General features: G+C 42.2%; 2 protein-coding genes across 5 annotated transcripts; one reads left to right on the top strand and one right to left on the bottom strand.

Annotated features, from left to right (window-relative positions):
• Positions 1–9: 9 nt before the first annotated feature.
• Positions 10–15,855, top strand: TATDN1 (TatD DNase domain containing 1). Of its 3 annotated transcripts, none has more exons than XM_021542322.4 (12): positions 10–54; positions 2,196–2,261; positions 2,847–2,896; positions 5,216–5,279; positions 6,444–6,587; positions 6,692–6,734; positions 10,349–10,434; positions 10,538–10,578; positions 11,934–12,010; positions 12,685–12,755; positions 13,616–13,742; positions 15,598–15,855. In XM_021542322.4, exons 1-12 carry the CDS (start codon positions 33–35, stop codon positions 15,698–15,700), a joined length of 894 nt encoding a protein of 297 aa, XP_021397997.2. In that variant the 5' UTR covers positions 10–32; the 3' UTR covers positions 15,701–15,855. The 3 variants fall into 3 exon arrangements, with proteins under 3 accessions (XP_021397997.2, XP_085428679.1, XP_021397998.2); XM_085572553.1 differs by having other exon boundaries at positions 10–284; XM_021542323.4 differs by having other exon boundaries at positions 10–629.
• On the bottom strand, positions 15,321–23,686 carry RNF139 (ring finger protein 139). 2 transcript variants are annotated; one of them, XM_021542321.4, is made up of 2 exons: positions 23,296–23,686; positions 15,321–18,432 (listed from the first exon to the last, which is right to left on the bottom strand). In XM_021542321.4, the coding sequence occupies exons 1-2, from the start codon at positions 23,474–23,476 to the stop codon at positions 16,622–16,624; spliced, it is 1,992 nt and encodes a 663-aa protein (XP_021397996.1). In that variant the 5' UTR covers positions 23,477–23,686; the 3' UTR covers positions 15,321–16,621. The 2 variants fall into 2 exon arrangements, with proteins under 2 accessions (XP_021397996.1, XP_085428676.1); XM_085572550.1 differs by lacking the exon at positions 23,296–23,686 and adding an exon at positions 19,822–23,085.
• Between the last annotated feature and the right edge of the window lie 2,729 nt (positions 23,687–26,415).

Genomic DNA, 26,415 nt, shown 5'->3' with positions numbered 1-26,415 from the left:
GCCCGCGCTGCCGCCGGCCGCCCGCAGCCGCCATGAGCCGCGCCGGGTTCATCGGTGAGGGGCGGCGGGGGGCGGCGGGCTGTCCCCGACTCCTCTGCCCCCGACTCCTCTTCTGTCCCCGACTCTTCTGCCCCCGACTCTTCTGTCCCCGAGTCTTCGCCCGGGCTCCGAGCCTGCCCCGCTCCGTGAGGGGCCGCGCGCAGCGGACGGGGCTTTGGGCTGCGCTGTGGCAGGCTTGTCGCAGCCCTTCAGCCAATGCCTCCTGCTCCAGCCCCTTACCCAGGGTTTGTCCCAGTCCCTCAGGCTTATTACAGTCTCTTAGGCTTGTCCTAGCCCCTCTGCCCGGGCTTGTTGCTTCCTGCCCCAGCCCCTGCTCGTCGCCTGCTGCGGTTCCTCTCGTGTCCCGGGGCTGGGCGGCCTCGGAGCCCCGGGAGCGCTCGGGAATGTCTGTGCCGTGTCTGGGCACGGGGCTGCTGCTCCCGGGTCCCCCCAGCCCTGCGGGTTCGGCTGCCCTTCGTTCCCGCACTGCACATTAACCGTGGTTGTTTCTGGTTGTATGGAACTGCCTTGGGTGAAAATAGAAGCATTGTTAGGAAATTCGACGGAAAGGGTGTAAATACCTTCAAAAGGTCGGTTCATGTGGAAGCCCTACGTGTCGCAGAGCAGCTTAATATTTCCCTGGAAAATTTCCCTTTCCACTGGAATCCCCGCTGGAATCGCTGCAGAGGCGGCTGCTCCTGGAGCCGCTGCTTTGGGCCTTGGCTGCGGCGCAGGGCGGCCCGGGAGCCGAGCGGGGCGGGATGGGATGGGGATGGAGATGGGGATGGGGATGGGATGGAGATGGGATAGGGATGGGGATGGGGATGGGGATGGGGATGGAGATGGGATGGGATGGGGATGGGGATGAGGATGGAGATGGGGATGGAGATGGGGATGGAGATGGGGATGGGGATGGGGTGGGGTGGGATGGGATAGGGATGGGGATGGAGATGGGATAGGGATGGGGATGGGGATGGGGATGGGGATGGGGATGGGGATGGGATAGGGATGGGGATGGGGATGGAGATGGAGATGGGATGGGGATGAGATGGGGATGGGGATGGGGATGGGGATGGAGATGGGGATGGGGATGGAGATGGGGATGGGGATGGGGATGGGATAGGGATGGGGATGGGGATGGAGATGGGATGGGGATGGGGATGGAGATGGGGATGGAGATGGGGATGGAGATGGGGATGGGGATGGGGTGGGGTGGGATGGGATAGGGATGGGGATGGAGATGGGATAGGGATGGGGATGGGGATGGGGATGGGGATGGGGATGGGGATGGGGATGGGGATGGGATAGGGATGGGGATGGGGATGGAGATGGAGATGGGATGGGGATGAGATGGGGATGGGGATGGGGATGGGGATGGAGATGGGGATGGGGATGGAGATGGGGATGGGGATGGGGATGGGGATGGGATAGGGATGGGGATGGGGATGGAGATGGGATGGGGATGGGGATGGAGATGGGATGGGGATGGAGATGGGATGGGATGGAGATAGGATGGGGATGGAGATGGGATGGGGATGGGGATGGAGATGGGATGGGGATGGGGATGGAGATGGGATAGGGATGGGGATGGGGATGGGATGGGGATGGGATGGGGATGGGGTGGGGTGGGATGGGATAGGCAGGGGAGCTCCAGCCTGTACCTGCACTGCAGTCAGTGCCCTGTCGGTGCTGCCGGGTGGCTGGGATGGCCCAGGGATGGCACTAGAAGGAGAACAGGCAGCTCTTAAGAGGCATTCTGCTGCTGCTGCTCCCACCCATGGAAGGCTGTTAGGGATATGCTGCATTTTCCCTTCCTTAATGCTTGTCTGCATACATTTGTGTTTTCATGTGAGAAGCAGATTTGTTTGCAATAAAAAGCATATGTGTATTCACTTAGGTGGTTATGAGGGTGTGCATAATACACTCACAAAAAGTCCGAAGTTTCATGGAGACAAAAGTTTAATCTTTCTGTCGCTTCTAGTAAGGAGAAAGTTTTCAGGTTATGCAAGTAAGCTTATGCTTAAACATTTTATGACTTAGCAATGTGCTGGTTCAGGATTTAGATGAGGTTTCCATTGTCTTCCCTCACTGATTAATGCTCAAGGTAAAATACAGAACAACTATAACTTCTAACTTCTGTCTTTGGTTTTCCATAGATATTGGTATTAACCTGACAGATCCTATGTTCAGAGGAATCTACAGGGGAACACAGAAACATCAAGGTAAATGTTTCTTTGTATCTGCTGGAAGGCTGGATCTCTTTTGCTGAGTTAGAAACCTCTTGCATGTCAGAACATGATGTTAGGGTCTCTTTCTTCTCCTTCTTATGTACTTGGGCTTAAAAAAGAAAGCCTGACTAATGAAATTGGATACTCTCACCAAAATGTATTGTCTTAATTGCATTTTATGTGCAGGTAACTCTGCTTCTGGAGCAAAATGGATAATTGCTAATCTATTTAGGATTGCATTGAAAAACTGATATGAGAGTTATGAACAGTGGTCTGTCATAGTATTGCATTACTGAAACAAGGTTACTAATTATAATGTGGGGCTTTTTGCTCTTGTGGCTTTTAGATACAGATGTAAAGGTGGAGAGCCTTCTAAAGTATGTGGAAAACCTTCCACTGACTTCTTGAATTTAAATTGGATCTCCAGTTATTGCATTTTGTTTTTATCTTATAAAGATTAATTAAGCATAGTTTAAACATTTAATGATAATAATTTTGATTGCATGAAAATTTAAAAGTAGTTAAACTATACTGTAAAACCTCAAGTTCAACTTAGGACATTTTTATGAACTTTTGCAGATGACTTTCTGGATGTAATAGAGAGAGCAGTCAAAGTTGGCATTAAAAAGGTAATTTCTTATAATGAAATGGCATTAAAATTTTAAGCTGCTTTCTAATACTTGGTTTTTTAGTGCTCTCCCACTAAAACAATGTTTCTGGGACTCTAATGGAAAATGCAGTAACTTCCTTCAGTAGCACAAAACTAAAGTGTTCTGTGCAGAGTGTGGTCTTTCTGTTTGCACAGGTCATTGGAGCTGATTATTGGAGTTCAGTGATACTGTAGATGATGTGGATGTAGAAGTTACTTTGTAAAGTTTCAACAGAAAAATATTCTTCTCTGGCCTGCTGCAAATAAGTGGTACATAATTTTCCATGTTGCTTTATAGGCAACCATTCCTTTTTTCTTGTATTCTGTGTGGCTCTTGGAGAGTAAATCCTATGAAAAGCTGCTGTGGGAGCTGAGAGTTGTTTAACTTGCAGAAAAGGAGGCTCAGAGGAGACCTTATCATGCACAACTCCTGAAAGGAGGCTGTAGCCAGGTGGGGATCAGTCTCTTTTCCCAGGCAAGAAGTGACAGGACAAGAGGAAATGACCTCAGGCTCTGCTATGGGAGGTTGGACATCAAGGAAGAATTTCTTCATGGAAAGTGTTGTCAAGCTCAGGAACAGGATACTCAGGGAAGTGGTGGTCATCTTCCCGGGGAAGTGTTCAAGAAATGACTGGATGTGGCACTCAGTGCTATGGTTTAGTTGGCAGTGATCAGTCAGAGGTGGAACTCAGTCATCTTGGAGGTCTTTTCTGACCTTAATGATTCTGTGATTCCTAATCAACAATTACTGCTGAAGATCAAACTCTTCTGACTGAGGTTTTCAGATATTTCTATATGTAAAGGAAATTGGTAACTGCAGAAGAGCTGGGAGTGCCCACAAACTCATACACTTGAGACATTGCATGTTTGCTGGTAAATACTGGCTTACATGTATTAAAACAACATCATTATGAGAGCATTTGTAACTCAGAACTTGAAATTGGTGTTTCTAGCAGTGCATCACATCTCATAGTTTAGCCTGTCTCTCTTTCTCTCTAAACTGAATAAATTTTTGACAAAAATATGAATTACCACATAATACAATGCATACTCTCACAAACTGCTCTACTGCACTACTAAGGCTACCAGATGAGAAATAAAGAAGTAAATGCTCCTGTAGCAGAGGAACAGGCATCTTGGGAGTTTGTTGGAAAACTCATCTCAAAAGAGTGGGAAATGCTCTGGGAGACAAAAGAAGAAAACTAGTGATGGAGAACTTACTGCAGCAAATACAGGAGTGAGGTCACATTTATATGTGCTGTATAAGTGCTATACTATCCTCTGAAAATAAGTGGCATTTTTAAAATTTTTGTCATCAAAAATAGGTTAGCTGCATAACTTTCTCAAGATGCACAGTGGATTGAGAAATGTTACTCAGGAGCTCCTGCCCTTAGCTGTTCTCAGTCCTGCTACTGGCCTGTACAGTGTCAGAAACCTATTCAATCACAGATTGTTCCTGCTTGCCTAGAACCTTAATCTGCTTATTAGAAAGTACTTTTATTTTTCTGTATAGCTGCTGCTTTATGGTAATTTTTGTGAAGTTTTGCTCTGTGTTGTGTATGCACTGAGCCATTTTCAGCTTAACATTTCTCAGTGATGTTGCTGGGATGTGTCTGTCTGTCATGAGTGCCCTGGGAATGTGGGAATGTATAAGCTGGTGCTGACAGAGCCTGCTGGATAGCACCTGCAGGGAGAAGTGTTGTCCAAAACCACTGTAGACATGGTTGTTACAACCTAGGGTGAAATATTCTGCAAGTGGTGGTTAAGAAAGTACACTCTAGGCAACAATTCTCATGTGATAACTTCAAGGTAAAATAAAATACTAGAGATGGAAATTCTTAAATTTATAATCTCAGGTCTGATACAGACTCATTTTTTTGTTTAACTACTTACTCGTGTCTTGTTTTGAATCTTCGGGAGTCTGTACTTTCCCCACCTGTAAGACAGGGAGAATATTTCAAGTATCAATTCTTGAATGCAAATACAATCTCCAGTCATTGTGTGAGGAAGCTAATATTGTTGCAAATGGAAGTATTTTATTCCTTTAGTGATTTAAATGCTTAGCATACAAGATACTTGATTAAGAGAAAAAAAATCATATTTTGCTGCCTGCTGTATTTACTAGCTCCTGAGGACCATTGAGGTTTATTGCTGATTTATGAAATCTTGTTATATGTGTATTAGTAATTGTATTCTGATGTTCTCTGTTGAGATCTTTCCTTGTATCTGAGTGTTTTCTTAAACATTCTGTTTGATGTTCAAAGAACATGCTCACTGACAGTGCTTTTCTTGTTTCAAGTTTTTGATTACAGGTGGGAGTCTAGAAGATAGTAAAGATGCATTGCAGCTGGCACAGACAAATGGTATTTTAACTTTAATTTTACATTGTCAGTCAAAAATATAACCTCCTCTGCTCTCAGAATTCTGAGTTCAAAAGGACCTGCCTCAGAGGTGTTTACAGAATCTCAAATTAAAATGAGAAATTACATTTCAGAGTGAGATTAATGCATTATGTATGAGTCTCTTTAGATCCCTGATGTTGAAAGTAATCACTCTTTTCCTGCATGTTCAATTTCTAAAGAAAAATTGAAATTGTAGAAAATTTTTGGAATAAAAATATTGATGCAAGTTTCTGTTCTAGAAATAAGATAAAGTGCATACATATTGTGAAATATATGGGGTTTGTTGGCTTTTTGTTTGTTTTTTATTTACCAATCTGTTATGACCTTTTCTTTCTTTCTGTGACAGGAGAATGGCTTTTTTTTTTTATTTTTTAGGAAGATTTATTTCCACTAATTACTTAAATATGTATTTGAATTGAAACACATGATAAAGTACTGTTTACTAGCAGAAACCGAAAATAATTTTGGTTTGAATGAACTCAAGGAGATAATTTGGTCCAACACAGTCCACCACCTCACTCAGGCAGGGCTGGTTTGAGCATTAGGGCAAGTTGCTCAAGGTCTTACCTGGCTTTTTTCCCTTCCCCAGTGCTTTTACACTTAGCAGAAATGTTAGTGTTGGCATGGTAATCTAGATCAGATACTTGGGTAAATCAGGCAGATGTGAACTCTGGAATTCTCTAACAGCTTATGCAGGGGACATGAGGGAAATGCTCTCTGCAGTTCCTACAGCTGGGATAACCTGATGCACTTTGAACAAGATGCATTTCTAAATGATCTCAAGAGGTCTCATCCAGCCTCAACAAGTGTATGATTTATTGGGGGCTGCTCCACCAGAACAGTTCAGCTCTAAGCTGCAGTTTTGGAGTACATTAAATAATGTGTACTAAAAGAAGACACGTGCACACACCCCCACTGGAGATACTTTCCGACAGTTTTAAGGCAGAAAATGTCTGTCTAATGAAATTATCACTGAGATAAATATGGTCAGTCAAAAATAATGAGTTTTCATTTAAAATTGTGACCAATAAAAAGAAAAACTCTGGATGCAGATATTGTCTATACTTTAAATAAATGATCTTTTTTTTTTTTTTCTTAAAACCTCCTCATATTCTCTTGCTTTAGACATGTTTTTCAGTACAGTTGGTTGTCATCCTACTCGCTGTGGAGAATTTGAGCAGAGTAGCCCTGAACAGTATTTATCTGAATTAAAAAATCTGATTGAAAAAAATAGGACAAAGGTAGTAGCAGTTGGAGAATGTGGCTTAGGTAAGTATTCTCTTATTACTTCAATATTTATTTTTTTCTAGACATATAGTAAAAAAAAAAAATCCTAAAATACTAAATGAGTTTTTTGTTCTTTCTGTTTGTAGATTTCGATAGATTAGAATTTTGCCCAAAGGACATCCAACTCAAGTAAGAAACTTTTGATGACTGTGAATTAACTTGTTGCAATTTACAGTAGTGTTTTCTATCTTGTGTTCTGCCATATAATATACTGCCACATCTAGCCCTAAAGTTTGCAGGGTTGGGCTCAGAGTTTTTTTGGCAGAAATGGGAATTTAAAGAAATACGCCTACATTCAAGTAATGCAATGTGCTGAATTTTGCTACCTCCCTGGTGTTGACTTATGTCAACATGTCTTTTTTTTGTAAAACTGACCAGAAATTGTGGATTTATGGCTGTGAGAGATGTTAATTCTTGCTAATAGTTAAGAGCTCTAAGAGACTTATGGGAATAAAAAAACCATAAATGTAGTGTGTGAAAGAATTGGGCTGTTGAGTGAAAGGCATGAGGAAGGGAGCAGAACTATCAAACATAAGTCAGCAGTGGGTAAAAAAGAGTTTTTAGTAAGGAAGGTGCTAGCTGGGAGCAGATAATGGAGAGCTGATAGCAAAGGTAATCTCAGAGGTGGAGAAGTAACACATGCATCACAGATGCTGAATGGAAAGAAGCTACCACAGCCCCTACAATCAGCCTGCATTCTTCTATTGAGAACTTCTCTCTGCAGAGGGAACTGATTGAAAGATACAGGTGATAAATTCACATAAGATGAGTGATTAACAAACTACATTTGCATGTTACTGTTTTGAGTAAATGAGTCACTGGGGGGCAGTGGTTGGTTGTGTTTTTTCTAATTGCTGCATGTAGGAGGATTCTTCGTAATGCTACAGATCTATGATGAAATACTCAGCAAAAGTGACAGGACTTTTTTCCTGGTAGAATTCAGTGTACATGAAGTTCAGCAAAGCACATTAGAGCATAATCTGTTTCTTTTTCTGTGGCATACTAAATACTGATGGAGTATCAGATTTTAAGATCATTAATTGCCTTGATGTTAGAGAGAGAAAATACATATATCTCATTTCCTTGTCCAGTGGACTGCAGCTGAAGAGCTGTAGTGACTTCTAATTGGGTGCACTGAAATTGAGTTGTAAGGAAAGAGATGACAGGCCTGATCAGTGAACTAAAGAGAGGAAGGCAGAGTGTGAAATACACGGAGACAGTTCACTGGTTTTCAGCTGCTCAGGGGTTCAGGTGCAGCAGTCACACGGAGGGCTGGCACGCAGCTGCACAGTTCCCCCACAGACCAGCAAATATCAGAGCATGACCTCTGTTTCATTTAGTACTTAAACAACATTTTTCTAGTTAGTTATGCTGTGTTTCCTTTTGGATTATTTTCACTTCTATATTATTTTTTATGCCATTCTTTTCAATTTAAAAGTTAATAAGAATCTAATAAAGATGAACTTTCTTTGCTGTAGTGTCCCTAAGACCTTTTTATTTCAAAAGTCTTCTCCATTCTCAGAACTTTTCCAACAGAAAGTGGTGATTTGAATGGTAGTAAGATGAAGGTATTGCCTTCATATTATGGTGAAAGCTATATTATAAATGCCCTGGTAGGATATAGAAGTGTCACATCTGCTGTACTACTGGGATGCATCTGTATAATCACAATATTATATGCACCATTATTCAAATTAATTCAGAATTGTTTGTCTGGAGATCTACCTCAGCAAGGCCAGTTTGCTTTATCTCCTTTAGTGTCTTGATCCTGTAGCATTTGAACGTGATGGTCAAAACTTGCTCAAAGCTTGCTCAAAGGAGCAGGTTGTTCCTTAAGCACTAGAACTCATCAGGGTTAGTTTCCTACTGAGTTATTTTCTTACCATTCCAGTCACTGTATGTCTTGTTTCAGGGTTTGGGGTTTTTAAAGTTTTTTTTAATTATTATTTTTGTCTTTTCAATAACTTCCCCATCCACCTCCCCTTTCTCTTTGACAGGCCAAGGAACAACATGTGTTGGGCTTTGTTGTTACTAGGAATGGAAGAAGCTTGAGTTACATTGCCATTTGCAGGGGCACTAAACTTTGTACTTTCAAGGGCTCTACCCTTCTCAAAATTAGGTTGAAATTGGCCAGTATGTCACTTAGGGAGCTTACTTGCAGTTCTGTCTCTAAAACCTTTTCTCCATATGAAACAAGTGTTCTGTTGAAAGAAAACGTGACACCAAAAAATCAAGCAATTTTAGCTATTTAACCACAAGAGCAATCATGAGTTGCAATTAATTTATATTTAGTCAAGCAAGCTAAACTAAGCATGATATCTAGACAAAGAAGATTCAAAGTAGGTGTAATGCATTCTCATGAATTTTCATGTCAATTTTCAAGGTTACAGCTGATTTGTTTAACCTGTTTTATCTCAAAGATTTGCACTGATTAACAGGGCAGGTAACTTTGATATGAGAAATAGCAACTTGTAATATACAGAAAATAGTGAAAATTACATTAAAATAAAAGACCAGTTGCATATTTGTTTAGGGTCAGTTTTTTTGTTTGGATTTTTTAGGAAAATGTAAATCAAACTAATGGTTTGCTGCCACTTTCCCCTGATTGATAAGTGACTCATATTCCCTCTGAAATGGGTATAATAACTGATGGTGGGAATTTCCTGGTGCCCTGGACTGTGTTTTAACAGCAACACCTCAAGAAATCCAGTGTGTGCATAGAGCCCCAGCCTGCTGGGATGGGCAGTGTTGTTGTCCTCCTTTGCCCAAAACAGTGTGAGAACACTAAGTCACCCATGCACTGCTGGCCTCCTGCCATGCTTAAGTTCCTCTACTGTGTTCCCTGAGCGTGGGTGATTTCCCTGCCTGGGTGGAGCAGGGCAGCAGAGATGTGGAATGGTAATTGCAGAGCTGGCTGCTAGTGACAAGCACAGGTTAGGTCAGTGCTTAGTAGCTTCCTTTGGCATTTGCACTGGGGAACCTGGCTACCTCCTTACCTTCCTTCTGCCCACATTCCAGTGTCTCTTCACGGGGTGGGGCCTCCCTATTACTGCCCCATCAGGAACAGCTCTGAGTAATGCAAAGTTGGAGAGGGATAAAAAGGAGTGAAAAGGAAAGGATGCAGGAACACAGAGGAGGGGAAGGAAAACAGGTAAAGACAGTAGGCAGATGATGTCTAATCTGATATTTGTTCCACCCCAAGAGGGGACTCACCTCCATGGATGACTCAGGTCAGCAGCTCTGATGCAATTTGGCCACTGGAGGCTGTAGAAGCCTGCACAGTAGCACTGCTCACAGTAGCCCCTCTGCTCACCCTCATTGTGTTTATGAGTGCTTCTTGAAATAGAAATGATCCCTCTGTGTCATCCTCAGTCTCTCATTCCCGATATTTCAGAACTTTGTGGAAAAAACAGTCATTTCCTCTTCCATTAAAAAAAAATAAATAAAAAAAATTAACTCCAGCACCTACACTACACAAGAGTATGTGCTCAGCATATATACATATACATTCCGCAGTACTGAGGCTCTTGGCCACTTACCTGTCTTCAAGCATAGATCACAGCTGTGGCAATACACATGGGAAAGAGATTCTTTTAAATCCTTGCACAAATATGATCTTTTGCTGGCAAATCCATTAATTCTGTCTTTAGCTCTGGAGGACAGAAGTTTGAATAAAAAAATGTTTTAGTGTATTTATTTGTTCTTACACTGAATTTCTCTTTAAAAGTGAATTTATTTTACAGGTATTTTGAAAAACAATTTGACTTGTCAGAACAGATGCAACTGCCCATGTTTCTGCACTGTAGAAACTCACATGCTGAATTTTTAGGTGGGTTTTGTGAGAATTTCATATTTAGAGCAAATTCTGAATATAAAAATCTTCTATATTCTTCTGTTATAAAGCTGTTTTATATTTTTATTTAATTTCTTAGACATAATGAGAAGAAACAGAGATAGAATTGGAGGAGGGGTGGTAAGTATGGACTTCAGTGTAGCATTCATTTTTCCATGCATATGTGTGAATATTGTTGCTTAATGTGGAATTTCTTGTTTGTCATGGAATCTGTGTAGGCTTCCTGTTACATCATTTAAACTGTTACTAATTAGTAAATTTTCCAGTCCCTTTTACTATTTTTATTTTCATTGCTTATTCAACAGGATTTTTGCAAGGTAAGAAGATAGGCTGAGAAAAAGCTCTGCAGCTGATGTGAACAGTTTTTCTTGGCCTGCCTGCAGGACAGTTTAAGCACCTCATAATTGACATTGGCCTTTTCCCAATTCCTCAGTGTCTGTAACTGCAATACATTCAGACCACAGATAATTTAGATGCATGTTCCCAGTGGAAGCCATAACCTCAGACCTTTGCTTTTGACGTTAGGCATTGTTTTCAAATTGGATGCAGATGGAACTTTTGATTACTTTATGTCTTTAGATATTCAGATTTTTTTAATTCAAAAGTCTAACAGGAAAAGCTTTGGGTGAAACAGGAAGTCCAGCAATGCTTTTCCAGGTTTCCATTTTGACTGGATTTTTCAGAAGTAATAAATGCTCATGATTCTAACATGAGAACACATCTCCTACAAGAATATTGCAGTCCCCAGGTTTGTCCTTTGTTCCCACAAAACCTTTCCCCACACTCAGTGCTTTGCATGTGTAATGTCCTGTGTAATGCTATGAAGACTCTCCTTCCTTCCTCCCTTTCTTTTTTTCTGCACAGCCAGGAAAGAGGGGAGAAATGGGCAGGTATCTTCTGCAACTGCCTGTCCCTGTCACAGTACAGGGAAGCAGAGCACACAATCTCTTTACTCAGGCTGAGAAGATGCAGTTCCCAGCTGCATTACTCTGGAATGACCCAGTCCCTGGACTGTCTTGCTAGTTCCAATGGACTAACATCTGTGGAGAACAGAATGCTGCTCTTATGGTGGCCCTGACAGTGCCCTGAAGGGAATAGTGAGGAAAGAATCTAAAAATTCAGCATGCACAGAATTTCTTCCTGAGTATGATCTCTGAGTTAACAGTTATAGGGAGTTCCAGGGCCAAAAGAGTATCACTGGATAGGCCTTTATACACATTTATCACTGTTAGAGTGTGGTAACCACTTCTAGTGCAGCATTCAGGAAACTTCAGCCTGAACTTTGCTCAAATTGAGAATCAACTGAGCATGTCCTATCTTGATGTTTTTAATTATGTAATACATAATTAAATAGTAAAACATACTATTGAAGGTATTTGATGCTAATAAAAGGTAATACATACTTTTGAATTATTGGAGTTTTAATAAAAGTACATTTGTATTTTTATATGTCTGTATCTGTATATGTGTTCTAGGTACATTCTTTTGATGGCACAAAGGAACAAGCAGCAGCTCTAATAGACTTGGATCTTTATATTGGAATAAATGGCTGGTAAGTTCTTTACAATAAATACAGCTGCTTTAAAATGGCAGCTGTAGTGAACTCATTGCTTTCTTTTAAACAGTGAGGTCAAGTTTGCAAAGCTCACTAGACCCTTAATCATCTGACAGATTTAGAATTGCTCACATTAGTCTGTTAGCCATCAAAGCTCTTGCCATGCAGCTCAGTGAGCGTCCACTCTACTGCCCTCAGGACAATCCTTGTTTGTAATTAAATGAGGTTGTTGAACATGGAAAGATTCCTTCTGAGAAGCATTTAAAAACAGCCTGACTTTAACCTGCTTGTCAAATGCTGGAGTAATGCAAATGTAACCTGAGTGCCTCATCTCCTGGTTATGCAGTTTGGATTCTCAGCAGTCACCTGGCCAAGTGCCAGCCAGCACCACTTTGTAATGTACAGAGGCTGTCACCAGGCAAGCAAGGGCAGCCAAAGGGGTTCTGCAGCTTGCTGGGGGTGAGATGGCTTCTCCCACTAACTTTAAATTTGATGTTTTCTGCACAGTTTTAATTTGCAGGCAGTATTGTTAAAAAGGAAGCAAATTTTATTCATGAACAAAATTACTTAGGAAGCTGCCTTTGCTACAAAACACTTTAATAGGCACAGTAATTACTTTTATATGCTTTTTATGTTTTGGTTTTTTTTTAACCAAACTCTAAATTTTCTAGTTCACTGAAAACAGAAGCCAACTTGGAAACACTGAAATCAATTCCTAGTGAACGATTAATGATAGAGACTGGTAAGATTTTATATCTTGGTCAGATTGTGACAATGGGCAATGACATATACTGGTGTAGCAATCATAAACCAGAATCAAGGCCTAAAGAATTCAGAACAGTGCCTGTTTTCTTTACTTGAGAAAGCAGTTTACAGAGCTACTCCTTTCCAGTCTTCTGCTGGAAGGAATAAGCTGCTGTGTCAGTTCCTGACATTGCAGGGGAAGATGAAAAGGACAAATTGACAACTTGGATTTTCAAATGTACCAGAATCCTGCTTAAGTATCTTTTAAAATGTAGTTTGCTGGAGATGTGCCAAGCACAGGGTAATGGCTATGAGTTAGCCACTGGCAGCAGTAATGGCATTTGGAAACAACTGCTCTTTAAAAGGAATAGGTGGAAGAATGCTTGAATAACATGCTTAGCAGTCATTTTAATGGACTGACTTGGGATGTCATGTTTTGTTTTTTCATATTCATTTATCAGTAACTGACAGTTACAAATACAGTATTTATTTTAATGTCTGACTCTTGAGAAAGGAAAATCGCAAACTGCTAAAACCTTAAATATATTTGCACGTGAAGTACAGACCTATTATGAAGGAAGTTTCTGTGGAATGCATGCAGTGTATCTGGCTCTCTTTATGTCAGAGGAAATTAGCGTTATGTATTATTACTGATTTTTTCAAGTGTAAAATCTTGAAGATAATGGTATAAAAATCCAAGATGTTAAATTGCCCAGATCTCTTATATTTCCTTTTGAGCTGGAGGTTGTTGATGGAAGGAGATTGTAGGAACTTTTGTCTGTAGAAGTAGTTGATTAAACTACCTCATGCTATTCTGAAACAATTGCACTCCTAATTCTTTTATTCAAATTAAACTAGATGCACCTTGGTGTGGAGTGAAAAATACTCATGCTGGATCAAAATACATTAAAACTACATTTCCTACAAAAAAGAAATGGGAAAAAGGGCACTGCTTGAAGGACAGAAATGAACCCTGCCATATAATGTAAGTGTACCACTGCACTCTTATTTTAAATACTTCAACTCTGACTTGAAAAAAATGGAAAAATCCCAGTTCACTAGTAATATAGAAAATATAAATTAATTCTAAATGTATTGAAACTTGTGCAGAGTTTTGCTTTATAAGCTGTGGAAAAAATTAGAAATCTTAATTTTCTTACTTCAGCTATTCTGGACGTACAATGCTCCCTGAAAGTGAAACCAGTACTGTTTTTATTGTTTCACTTGATGCACTGTAGGTAAACCCTCTGAAGTAATTCCTCTGACTTGAATATTCATTTCACTCACTTGTTGTTCAGGTAGTTTTTAAAACTCCAGTCCTGGGGATTGGGGGACAGTCCCACAGATGGGACAGAGCTGAGGCACAGGCTGCTGCTGTCACAGGCCTGTGACATGAACTGCCACAACATGCATTTTGTCAGGGATGTTTCTACCTTCTGCTGTTGTGCTTCAAAGAATCCGATCCTGTGAAATTTAGATATGAATGACAGCAGCCAAGATACAGAGTAGTGAAAGAAAACTCCAGGGGCTTATGAACAGAATTGCTTATGAACAGAAGTGCAGCCCCTGCTTTCTGCCCCCTTTCCACACAGTTCCTCACAAAAGTTTGAAAAGCAGGAAAATGTGTAATTGTTTTAGTGAAAATGTTTAGTTATCTGCATTAAATACCATTAATAGATGAAATACTGAGTTTTCAGAATTCTCTGTCTAGATTTTGAAATACTGCTCAGGATAGTACTAAAGATCCAGGTATGCAGCAAGGTGTCCAAAGAAGAATTTATTTAAGAAGTGAAAGGAGTTCTGATGCTTTTTGAGACATGAAGGAACTTGGAAAGCCACTGATGATGTAAAAGCACAGTTTAAGCTTACATGGTGACATCTCCTAGTGTCCAGATATACTTAATGTAATTAGGTCAATAGTAATACTTGTTGATTTTTTTTTTTTCATTTTTAAAGGGAAGACGACACATTAGCACAGAAGGGTTGCTTCAGTATTGTAAGACTTTCTAGGGTCAGTCCATGATTTTGGAGTGGGGGAAGAGATCAGTAGAAAACACTCTTCTAATCACAAGTGAAGGGCCTCTACTGTTACTATTTCAACCAGCTTGTATGTCAAAAACAACCCCACATATTTGTCTGCTGCCTTAGTTGTAGTTTACAGAAATGTTTCAGAAACCCCCAAACTCAAAGTGCAGTCTGTTCTGCACAGATGCAGAGTGCACAAATGCACTCAGGATCATCACACAAATGCTGTGCTTTGGTATGTTCATCCAATTTATTTTGCCTCCTCTCCTTGGCTTGCATCAAGATCCTGAGCCTTTTGCAATTGCTTATTTAATATTTGCTGCAAATACCTGGTCACATTAATCACAATTAAGCTAAAGAATGGGTAAAGAAGAGTAAGTTACTTTGGCAGCACTGTGCTCTGATAAAGCTGTATCTGGAATTTAAGATTTACCATAGACCAGTCTATTCATAGTGCAGCTTTAGCCTTGACAGGCTAATGAATTTTTGTTTGAAAAATGAAGGTCATTGATAAAGACACCCACAAAATGACACTTCCTTCAAAACAGAAAGCTGTTTAATTACCTCCAAACAAGAGTCAAAAGACCGAAGATGAGTCTGTACCAGTAAGCAAACCAGTGTTCAGTGTAAAGGAAATGGCAGTTAGTTACTTAAAAGTGAAGCTATATGCATATCTGAGCACCCTGCCCTATTGCTCTTAGTGTAGGTTTTTATTCCAGCTTAATCTTAGTGAGTTGTACATAGACATGCAGCAATCTGAAGTACATTTTGAAGTACTGGGTTTCAGTCTTCTAATATAAATCTTTCTTTTTTAGTCAAATACTGGAAATAATGGCGGCAGTAAGAGAAGATGACCCACTTGAGTTGGCCAATACTTTATATAACAACACCATTAAAGTCTTCTTTCCAAATATGTAAAGTTGTTTTTCTTACATTTATTCAGCTTAGCTTCAGTAAATATATTGCAAAAACTTAAAAAAATCATCATTCCTGCAAGTTCTAATCAATGGAAGCCAATATGTAGTGGGTTTGGGTTTTTTATGTTACAAGATTAAAGCTGCTTTTGAAAAGGTGGTCTGCATTTGTGCAGTTTCTCAGCCCTGTTCCCCTTCCCTCAAGATTCAGGATCGACTTCGAGGCCAGGCCCTGCCTGTAACTCCAGTTAGCAGTGGAGGCACAGGATGAGCACCAGGCTGCTTCATTCACATGTAAAGCACTTCAAGCTACTGCTGGCAGTTCAGGAGGGTCGGACACATCCATGGCATGCACTTGGCTGCTTCACCAGAAAGCTGAGCAGTGTCGCCTTTTGTTCCACATATGCAAATGCTATAGCATTAAGTCTGCCAACCTAAATTTTTGTTATTTTTTTAAAAAATACAACTCACTATTTTTTTGCGGTAAAGCTCTGGTAATACTGAATTTGTAAGTAAAGCTGCTTTGGCTCAGGCTTTCATTTCCGAGTTGACCGGCTGAACAGTCTATTTTCACCAGTATTTTTCATTTGCATCCAGAAGACATTGATTGGGGATTACTGGTATACAGTCTTTGGCACAGCATCATCACTACATCAATTAAAGAGTGTTTTTCCAACCAACTTAAAAACGTGAAAACATTTTATTCCATGTACAATAATGTACATAATTTTAAGGTGGTCATGAAAGAGACCAGCAAAAATTAGAGGTATATTTACAGTAGCACACACCACAGTAAACAACCACCATTCACAGACTCAACATTGAGATACTGCTGTTGTGCTTAAGTACAATAACTACAAAGTGATACTTTTATTCCGTTGGAGTCAATCTTGAACAAATACCTCACGGCTTAGTAAAGGACATCTTAATCACCAAGGGAGTTAGAGTCAACATTAAGAGTCTCATTCAAGTGCTGTGCCACACAGTCACCATCTTCCTCATCACTATCAGAACTGTCATTATCTTCATTTAATTCATTTTCAGCATCAGCAGCTTCTTCTGCAACCCGTACAGGATTTTCATTTGGTGCTACAAACCCGTTGTTGTTAGAGACATTGGCATTTTCTTTGTCCTCAATATACACTTTCTGATGGCACATTGGGCACGTGTCCTGAATGTACAGCCACTTCCGAAGACAAAGTGCGTGGAAATAATGGTTGCATGGAGTAATGCGCGCAGAGGTGGTGAACTCGTGGTAGCAGATTGCACAGACATCATCAATTTCATGTAACCGAGCTCCTTTTACCTCTGGAAGCGAGTTGATTTTCTTCACAGCGGTGCGGCGGTTTATAAAAGTCTTCCAGCCATTCTTGGCTTGCAGGTAGATGTTGAAGTATGCGTGCAGACACATCATGCAAGCACGAATCTTGCTTCCTGATTCAAAAACCATTGTGTAAGCTCCATTTCCAAACATGATTACTCCAAATATAAACTCAATAATATTGCCAGTTGAGCGAACATAATAGACATAATCATCAAGTTTTTCCCATAGCACATTATAGTAGCCATCAATCATAAACAATATATAAACAGTGATAGAAACTATTACTTTTAGGCAAAGCTCTACACAGAATGCTGTGACTGCAAAAAGCCAAGTGTTTAGTGCATAGTGGTGCCAGAGGATGTAACTGAGCAGAACTGGAAGAATGAAAAGGCAAGCGGAGACAAACAGTACAGGAAAGTGTCTGCGGAACGATGACACATGGGAGGCACTGAGAGACATCAGCACGGGGTCTGTCATTCCATGGATAAAATGCAGGACTGCGGTCAACAAAAGGCACATGTTTCGACTCAGGCGAACTAATCGTTCCTCTGGTTTCAGTCCACTTAAACCAGTCTGCAGAGCCAAAATAAAAAACAAGACGGGTGCTACAAACCCAAGCCTTTTGTCATCCTCATCAGTTGACCCAATGAAGGCCAGGATACCAAGTCCCAAATAATGCGCTATTGATGAAATGACGGCACTCATGCCCAATACAGTTAAAGTAGAGTCACACCCACTTATGATCAGGCTGCAGATCAGTTCCCAACAGTTATCCCATGATATCAAGAAGAATTTTTCTTCTGTGTTGTTTTCAGCCATCTTTACTACATAAGTTAATACCACAGCTTGTGCTGTAAGTCTTGTTAGCCAAAAGACACGCAGTACAGCTGGAAACCGAATCCTTTTCCACGTATCTTCCATCAATAGCTGTAATCCATAAATACGATACATGTGCCTCACCAGCAGATAAACGTATCGTACCGAATAATAGAACCACTTAATTTTTGTAGCTAAAATGGCCGTGGTATTTAGTGTCAGAACTAGGCCTGAAATAAAAACAAGTATTTGCCGGACATTTAAAGGTAATTCAACGACCAAGCCAATTACAGGAATCAGTATATCCAGGATGATGAGTTGAGAGTATATGGACTGCATGTTTAGCAATGTAACATATCCAATTCCAAAGGTAAGCTGAAGGATGGAAAGTGCCATCCATAGTGAAGGTCCTTTATGTGGGAAAATCTGAATTCCAAATGCAGCTGTGTTGTAGGCACTGTAGAAGTTTATGTGCAAAGCAGCATAGTAATTCACCAACACTGAAGTTGCAGCCAGCAGAAACGCTGAGGCAATCATGTAGAACTTGAAAAGTGCTCGCTGTTGTAAGACCAGAACAACGCTGGATACAAAGACACCTAAAACCAGATTGAAATAATTTAGTTCTTAATAGATGTTCAACAACAGATTTTAATTTATTAGCTCTGGAGCTACGTTTATTTAATATCACTTTCCCATTAGTCACTTGTTACTTTTCATTACCAGTGGTGCCCTTTTTAGAGAACAAGCAAGAGGACAAGTTAATCTCTGTATTTAACATCTGTGCATTACAGCTGTGATGCAAAGCCACTGCAAGCCCTAAAATCAAAATTATTATGAAGTTTGTTGCAGTTTTAGGCTAGAATAGTGACAACTCCCAGCGTCTCAGCCTTAGTCCTGAAATCCAAGGGTAGACAAGTTCTAAAAATAAACAAAAAAACCCTCAACAGATAAAGCATCTCCTTTATAAGCAAAACTAATAAAGAATAAATGAGTAAGATTAAGTAAGTCCCATAATTCACTTGATCAAGGCACTCAGCTACAGCTGTCCAAGCTGGAATACTAAAGTAACCAAAACATTTCAGTTAAACTCTTTAATGGGAAAATAGTGAAAAATTGCTGTCGTTTGCTGTGGGAAAGGCACTTTTATTTCCCTTCACTTTGCCTTTATTTCTGGTGAGAGTGGTGACAAAGGTCACATGAAGAAGACCTTCCACAGTATACAGCTTTTGTGCACAGAATCCAAAACTGCATCAATTGCCTCTCTGCCAATGCCAGTGCAAACTTGTCTGTCTTGTTAGAAGTCAGATTTAGGCCTTGAAATTCCTGTTTGCTAACCTCTCCCTCATATTGACTATGACCACATCTTGACCATGCCTGGGAAGTCTGCACCTTCCTGTGAGAAATCCTATCAGAGCAATTGCAGTATTGGGAGTTTGGGGTTACATGTCCTTGCAGTAAACTTCTGTAATTTATTAATTCCATCACTGTGCACTCCATAGGTAAGGGCTCTGCCCTAAGAGGTGTTAAATGGTACTTAGCACTAGATTAATTTCCTTAAACAGTTTCTTATTCAGGAACACATTGCCTTTGTTTTGGACATCAGATTCCAGTCAATGCAACTGCTTTATTATCCAAACCAGTCTGGAGAGATTTTGATCTCTACAACTGATGTTTGATTCTAAATTACTTTCAATCTCTTTACTAAAACCAATGAAATCACGAATAATCCTCTTTCTACTGGAGGATAGCATCAGTCTTTTCTGACAATTGTAGTTTAGGCTGATCTAAAGCCACCATAAACCAGTGTTTAAAAACAAAATTAAGCCATAGCCTCTTGATCATGAAAATAAAATCTTTGAAATAGCATTTGATTCTTCCAATAGAGCAACCACTGCTTGTATAAAGAAAAACAACAACAACCAAACACACAAATATACAACCCCCCCCCCCAAAAAAAAAACAAAACAAAAAAAAAAAAAAAACACCTTTAGATCCTGGAGGATTGAGAAGAAGGGAGAGGATCAACATGAATCAACTGCAAAAGGAAGGCTACAAATAAAGTTATGACTATGCCTGAACAATATTCCTTGCCAGCACACTGGCTGATATAAATACAGTCTCCTTAATTAATCATTAACCTCGTAACCTTGTGAAGTGGACTGAAGAAAAGCATCTATCAGTTTTCTTGCATTGTAGCTCAGTCCAGGAAAAGCTGAATATTAGTTACATGCAGCATTTTCTACAAAATAAGCTTGACAGTTGCCTTGTCATTTTTAACCACTACAAACATCTTTAGGAAAGCCAATACTTCTGACAAGTTTGTAGCCTTTGTCTTTTCTCAGAAGTCACAGAAAAGGCTCACATGCCTGTACAAGGTCATTATTTATGTAATTCTGATCATTTGAGCCAAAGGAGATGCATTTTGCAGTAAGCAGGCTGCTCTGAAACACGCCTTAACAAAACCTATTTTTGTGCCTTGCAGTGGCAGTAACAGGACTGTATTTAGATACTGCAGGTCATCTTAAAACACTGACGTTTCACATGCAAGACACATCTCTAAAAACAGTACAACAGTGAGTCAATAGAGCTTGTCCTACTGGTTCCTCTGAAGAGGCACTAACAAAAAGTACAGCGTGTCTCTGTTAATATATATGAGGAAAAGTCAAGACTCACCTAAGGAGACTCAAAAGACCCAAAGAGGTAACAGATCTCAGAAGGGACAGTGAGCACTCCTTTCCCCCCATCTCCATTTATGTCACTTAGTCCATCTCAACATAAGAAGACTTTGCTCTGCCCTGTGCCCATCCCTGTTTGCCCTTCAAAACAGCAAGTCTTTTTCCATTTTCCCTCTGCTAGGAAATGCTGTGGTTCCTCCACTGATAAAGTTTGTCTCTCTACTCATCTTTACTGTTTCTGCCTGTGCCACCCCATTGCCAACTGTCCCAGTACGGCCTCCAAACACAGCACTGAGCCCAACTACACTACACTTACTTTTAAAATAATTTATTGTTTTACAATTAATGTCTCAGTCTCTTTTTTTTTTTCCTTTAAATCCTGAAAGTTGTCAGTATCTTCATAGCAGTTCACTACTTAGGATTTGACTTTCAGTCACGTGCAGGGGACAATCACTTTTACACATCAGCACTTGATTCATGTGGAACTGCCAAACTGTTTTTCTCTAGCTCCACATCTTTCTGCAGACTCAAGTATTTATAGTACCCTTCTCAAAACTCAGTGTCCTCACTGAGGAGGGACTGCTGTCTGAGGTGACAGCCACAACTCCTGGGGGTGGTGGTTCTGCTGGAATTGAGATACTTAAATCCAGTGCAAAGATACAAAAGGCAAACGCTGTGTTGGGGACAAAGCAAGGTTAACCAAAAACAGGAAAGAAAACGTGCTCCAGCTGTGGAAGTTGGTTCTCTGCCATGTATAACTCTATTTTCTTGCGTAGAAAGTGATGGAAGAATCAGACCAAGGAATCCTGCTGTAAAACTTTGTAACACCCACGCAGATCTGTATTAGCATTCCTGATGAGCTGTACTCCCAGAGTATTTCAGAACTGTTTAACATCACCTCCAAAAATCATCAATCTCTCCAGAGCTTCAATCTTTGTGTCTGGTGGACAGGTTGTCTGTTTATCCTGTGCTATTGTGCTACAGGAAAAGTTTGGATCAGTACTTCAAAGTCTGCAAATGGTAAGTAAAATTATATTTTCTCACTATTTAAATACAAAATGATCCAAAATAATATCACCTTCCTAACTGCAGCAAAAACCCAATCCTGTAATCCTTAAATTCAAATGAGAAAAAAACAGATGCAAAAGTCTGAACCACATGGAAGGTGTTTAAGATCATCTTTAGGTGCCTACATTTTAATCTTCAATTTTGGAAAACCAAGAACCACATTCCCCTTTTCTAAATGTTCAGGGTAAGTTTTTTGGCATAAAACATTCCCAAAGCTTTTTTGTAGAAGGCAAGAGGCACTTCTTCACCCAACCCATTCCAGAAAAGTGTTCATATAAATGCAAACCTCAAAAGTGGCTTAATCTGTTAAGTACTTAATCAGTACCACACACTTAAGGGACATTGAACAAGATATCCACCACTCATTTACACAGGTGGGTTTAATTTAGACAGCCCCTGGATCATATGATGAAAGACTCCTAAAATTAAGTTGGTGAGGCACTACAATGTTATTTTTTAAAAAAAAAGGAATTATCACTCTTAGCAATTCCCTAAGTGTTGAACAAAAGGTCAAGAAAATGGTAAGCAGGGAGGAAGAACCCCTGCTCCCCTTCCTGGAGCACCCCATACCCCTGGCACAGCAGGCAAAGGAGTCTCCTCAGCATCACTTCTCATGTGAGCACAGACTTCCCCTGGCAACCTTAACCAAACCAATAATAATAAACATAAAAATATTATAAATGTTAAAAACCAAAATAAAACACCGACTGCATTTTGTTACCTCCTCCCTTTGCTCTCCTCTCACCTGCTGTCTTGCTCTAGGTTATTTTTTACTTTTTCAACCCCTCTGTCCTCAACTTGTGTGATACGGTAACACACTTCTCACTATGCACATTTCCTTTAACCCTCTCTTCTCTGCTTCCTGCCCCAAAAGCTGTACTGCCTATTTCCTTCCTGTTTTTCTTCTACTATAAACGTCAGATAAAATCCATCTCTCGCGGGCTTTAAAAAAAAAAAAAAAAAAAAAACAAACAAACAAAAAAAAACCCCAAATAAAATCGAAACAGCAACTTGATTTGTTTTGTGTTCTCCTTCGTGCCTTAGGATCGCCAGCTCCAAAAGGTGATACGCAGCACAGTAGCACCGCTACAGCAGTTCACTGAACGGGACTCCCACCGAGCCGAGGCTATGTAAGAACCCGAGTTAACGACATTGGAAACAGTATCACCTAGTTATACCACTGACTTTCATCCGTCATGGGAAGAAAACAAAAAAAGCTAGAAAATAACCGCTGAGGAGTTTCAAGAGGCTTCTCTTTCCTCTGGGAACCAAATTCCCGGCACTTCTGAACTGCTGTTTCTAAAATAAGGCTTCAACAGCGTACTTCAGGAAGACATCACGCTATCCAAGGGGTTTTTTAAAAACCACATGAAAACCCTATACCCACTAAGCCACATCTCTTCGCCCCAGAGTAGGAGGAGAGGGTCACAGCCCCGAGCCGGGTCCTTGCCCGCCACGGGGCAGGAGGCGGCGGAAGGAGCCGGGGAGCCAGACCGGGGAGTGAAGCGGGCCCGGAGCGGGGCACGAGGGGGCGAGGCGATGATCCAGCCCGGGCGGCCGAGCAGGGGAGGCGGTGGGGACGGGAATCGGGGACGGGAGAGACGGGCCGCGGCAGCGGCAGCCGCCGGGCGGCCGGGCTCGGGGCGGGGAGCGGCGGCGGCCCCGGCGGGGCTCGGTCCGCGTCCAGCGGGAGCGGAGGAAGGGAAGGTGTCTCACCCAGCAGCCGCAGCAGCGCGCCCAGCAGCGCGGCGCTCACGGAGCCGCCCGGCAGCGGGGCCGAGTTGAAGATGGCGTCGATGAGGAACAGGCTCGGCACCCGCAGCGCGACCTCCAGCCCGGCCCGCAGCCGCGGGCCCAGCCGCAGCCGGGGCAGCCGCGGAGGGCCCGGGGCCGCCATGCCCTGCGCGGGGGGGGGGCAGGCGGGCCGCCTCTCCCGCCGCTGGAGGAGCGGAGGGGGCGGGAGCGAAGGAAGGGAGGGCTGAAGGGAGGGCTGAAGGGAGGGAGGGCGGCCGGGAGCCGCTACCGCCCCGCACCCGCCGCCCGGCGCGCCCGGCGCTCCCGCACCGCCGGCTCCATCTTCCTGCGCGCGCCCGGGCAGCGCCGCCCGCCGCTGGGGGCGGGGCCGCACGAGGGGGCGCGTGCGCAGCGCCGCCCCGGGCGCGGTGGGGCCGGGCTCGCGGAGCGCCCCCTGCGCTGCGGGCGGCGCTGCGGGCGGCGCTGAGGGCGGCGCTGAGGGCGGCGCCGGGGGCAGCGCCCGGGCTTCCCGCAAACACCTTCAGCGACCGCGACCCCGCCGCTTCCCGGGGCAGCCCGTTCCAGCGTCTAATCAGCCTTTCTCTGTAACACTTCCTGATTTCCAACCTAAACCTCCCCTGGCGCAGCTTAAGGCCATTTCCTCTCATCCTGTCGCTGGTTTCTTGGAAGACCGACCCGCACCGAGCTACAACCTCCTTTCAGGGAGTTGTAGAAAGCTATAAGATTCCCCTTGGATCTCTTCTTCTGAACACCCCCAGTAACCTCAGCTGCTCCTGGTGCTCCAGTCCCTTCCCCAGCTCTGTTGCCCTTCTCTGGACACATTCCAGCCCCTCAATATCCTTCTGGAACTGAGGGGCCCAGAACTGGACACAGCGGTGAGGGTGTGACCAAAGGAGTCACAACCTCACCACGTTGTGAGTGCCAAAGGACAGCCACTGCCCTGGTCCTGCCGCTCACACTGTTCCGATACAACCCAGGATGCCTTTGGCCTCCTTGCCCGTGTGGGCACGCTGGCTCGAGTGGCGGGATGGCAGCGGGGCCGGTGCCATGAGTGCTTTTGTCCCTCTGTGTCCCCAGGGCGCCCCAGAGCCCAGCCCCCCGGCAGGAATCCCCTGCCAGCCCTGCCGAGGCCCTTGGGAGGGTCAGCCCGTGTCCCCGTCCCGCAGCGCTGCTCACAGCCGCAGCTCTGCCCCGCGCTGAACGCGGATGTCGGAGCTGTCCAGGGCTGTCAGGAGTTGCGCAGCCTGATTAAACGGGCTTTAATCAGAATTCCCGTTTCTCTTGAGTGGGATGCACAAGACCTGTCTTAGCCAATGGATAAGCATAGAGAAGGGTCAGAGGGAAAAAAGGCTTTTTCCTTTCAAATTATTTCTCCTTCCTCATGCATTTTCACGGAAGCCACAGATACAAGGACAATTGGAAACCTCAAGCTGCCTTGATTTTTCATCCAGAGCTGTAGTGATAGGACAAGGAGTAATGGGTACGAATTAAAGGAGGACAAATTTAGGGTATACATTAAGAAGAAATTTTCAGCTGTGAGGGTGGTGAGACACTGGAACAGGTTCCCCAGGGAGGTTGTGGCTGCCCCAACCCTGTCAGTGTTCAAAGCCAGGCTGGATGGCGCTCTGAGGAACCTGGTCTAGTGGCAGGTGTCTCTGGCCGTGGCAGGGCAGGTTGGCACTATATGATTTTTAAGGTCCATTCTAACCCCTTAACATTCTGTGATTGTACCATTTTTACTAAATAAAGAAATGATTACTAAATGAAAAGCAATGTGTAACAATGTTAGCTCATCTGAAACTGGGACATTTCCCACCCCATCCCTTGTGGGAATTTAAAACATGTTCCAGGACACAGCTGAGATGAGCTTGTGAGCCTGTTGGCATCTGCCACGCTGCAATTTCCCACCAGTGTCTGCCTCCTGCTTCACCTGCTGGGGCTCAGCCTTTGCGTGAACCTCATTTGTCCATGGCTTAAGCCCTTGAAAGCCTTTCTATTGTTTCTGAAGGGATTTAGATCAGACCACAACAGTATCGTACAGGAATTTTCCTAAGCAATGCCCCAGCTAACAAAGCCAGAAATGTTGCCAGATTGCTAAAGGATTGTATTACAAAATCCATGGATATGGACAAAGTGCGCGTTTTAATCACATACTGAGAAGCGTTACTCTGACCTAGTAAGTCTCCCCACAGCAAATAATAGAGGTCAGGGTTTAAAATGTGAAAACATTTGAAGATGGCTGAATCATAGTATTTTGGACTTGCCTAAATCATTTTGCTTCTCAACTAAATATAAAACTGCTGAATATAAATAACAGTATTTGATTTGAAATGAAAAACAATGTAAATCAAGCACATCAGAGTACTTGATAAATCCCAGTAACATATATGAAGATATTCATTTGTATGAGGTGTAATTTCAAGAAATTAACAACTCAAAGCACTATTTATGGAAATGGAACTCCCTGACCTCCCAAAGCCCTTTCAACTTCATTTAATATTTTCATCTGTAAAGAGGATCTTAAATGTGTTTTTGCAGTACATGCTTCAGGATCAGAGGTGATGCTGTAGTACATATTTATATTGCTTTAAGGACTTGTGGATTAAATGGAACCTATCAAATGGATTTTCAGGTTTAAATACATGCTTTTACTGATATATTTTGCAGATGTTATTTGGGCATATGAGTGCAGTCATAGATATCTGTAAATTACTTTGTGCATGAACACTTCCATGTTGTAAACATTCCAGAAATCCTAGTGTTAGTAAGGTGTATCACATCAAATGAGTATGTTTTACACAAGTTTTTCAGAAAACTTATTTCTGTTAGGACTCCTACTTTTGATTTCAGTTCAATTAAAAAAAGGTAAATCTAAACTGGATTATCAGGCACATGGGATGCAGGATGATGACATCTACTGGATATATTTCATTTTGCAATTTGCACTACTTAGCTTCAAATGTAGAATAATAAACCAAATTCAGCATGGTTACACAAGAAACCTCTGCTGAAATCACTTCAGTCATAGACACAAGTGCAGGAAAATTTGGCATATAATTTTGAGAGTTAAATGCAGTCTCA

The sequence above is a fragment of the Lonchura striata genome, chromosome 2 (assembly GCF_050655825.1).
Source record: "Lonchura striata isolate lonStrDom1 chromosome 2, ASM5065582v1, whole genome shotgun sequence".
Classification (NCBI taxonomy): Eukaryota; Metazoa; Chordata; class Aves; order Passeriformes; family Estrildidae; genus Lonchura; species Lonchura striata.
The sequence above is the reverse complement of the archived record's forward strand: the minus strand, read 5'-3'. Positions and strand labels throughout refer to the sequence as shown.

Coding starts and splice junctions, on each gene's coding strand:
- TATDN1 (XM_021542322.4), top strand. CDS start 33: ATGAGCCGCGCCGGGTTCATCG. Junction 10,579..11,933: donor ATAGAATTGGAGGAGGGGTG/GTAAGTATGGAC, acceptor TATGTGTTCTAG/GTACATTCTTTTGATGGCAC. Junction 12,756..13,615: donor ACGATTAATGATAGAGACTG/GTAAGATTTTAT, acceptor AAATTAAACTAG/ATGCACCTTGGTGTGGAGTG.
- RNF139 (XM_021542321.4), bottom strand. CDS start 23,476: ATGGCGGCCCCGGGCCCTCCGCGGCTGCCCCGGCTGCGGCTGGGCCCG. Junction 18,433..23,295: donor CGCGCTGCTGCGGCTGCTGG/GTGAGACACCTT, acceptor ATCTGGTTTTAG/GTGTCTTTGTATCCAGCGTT.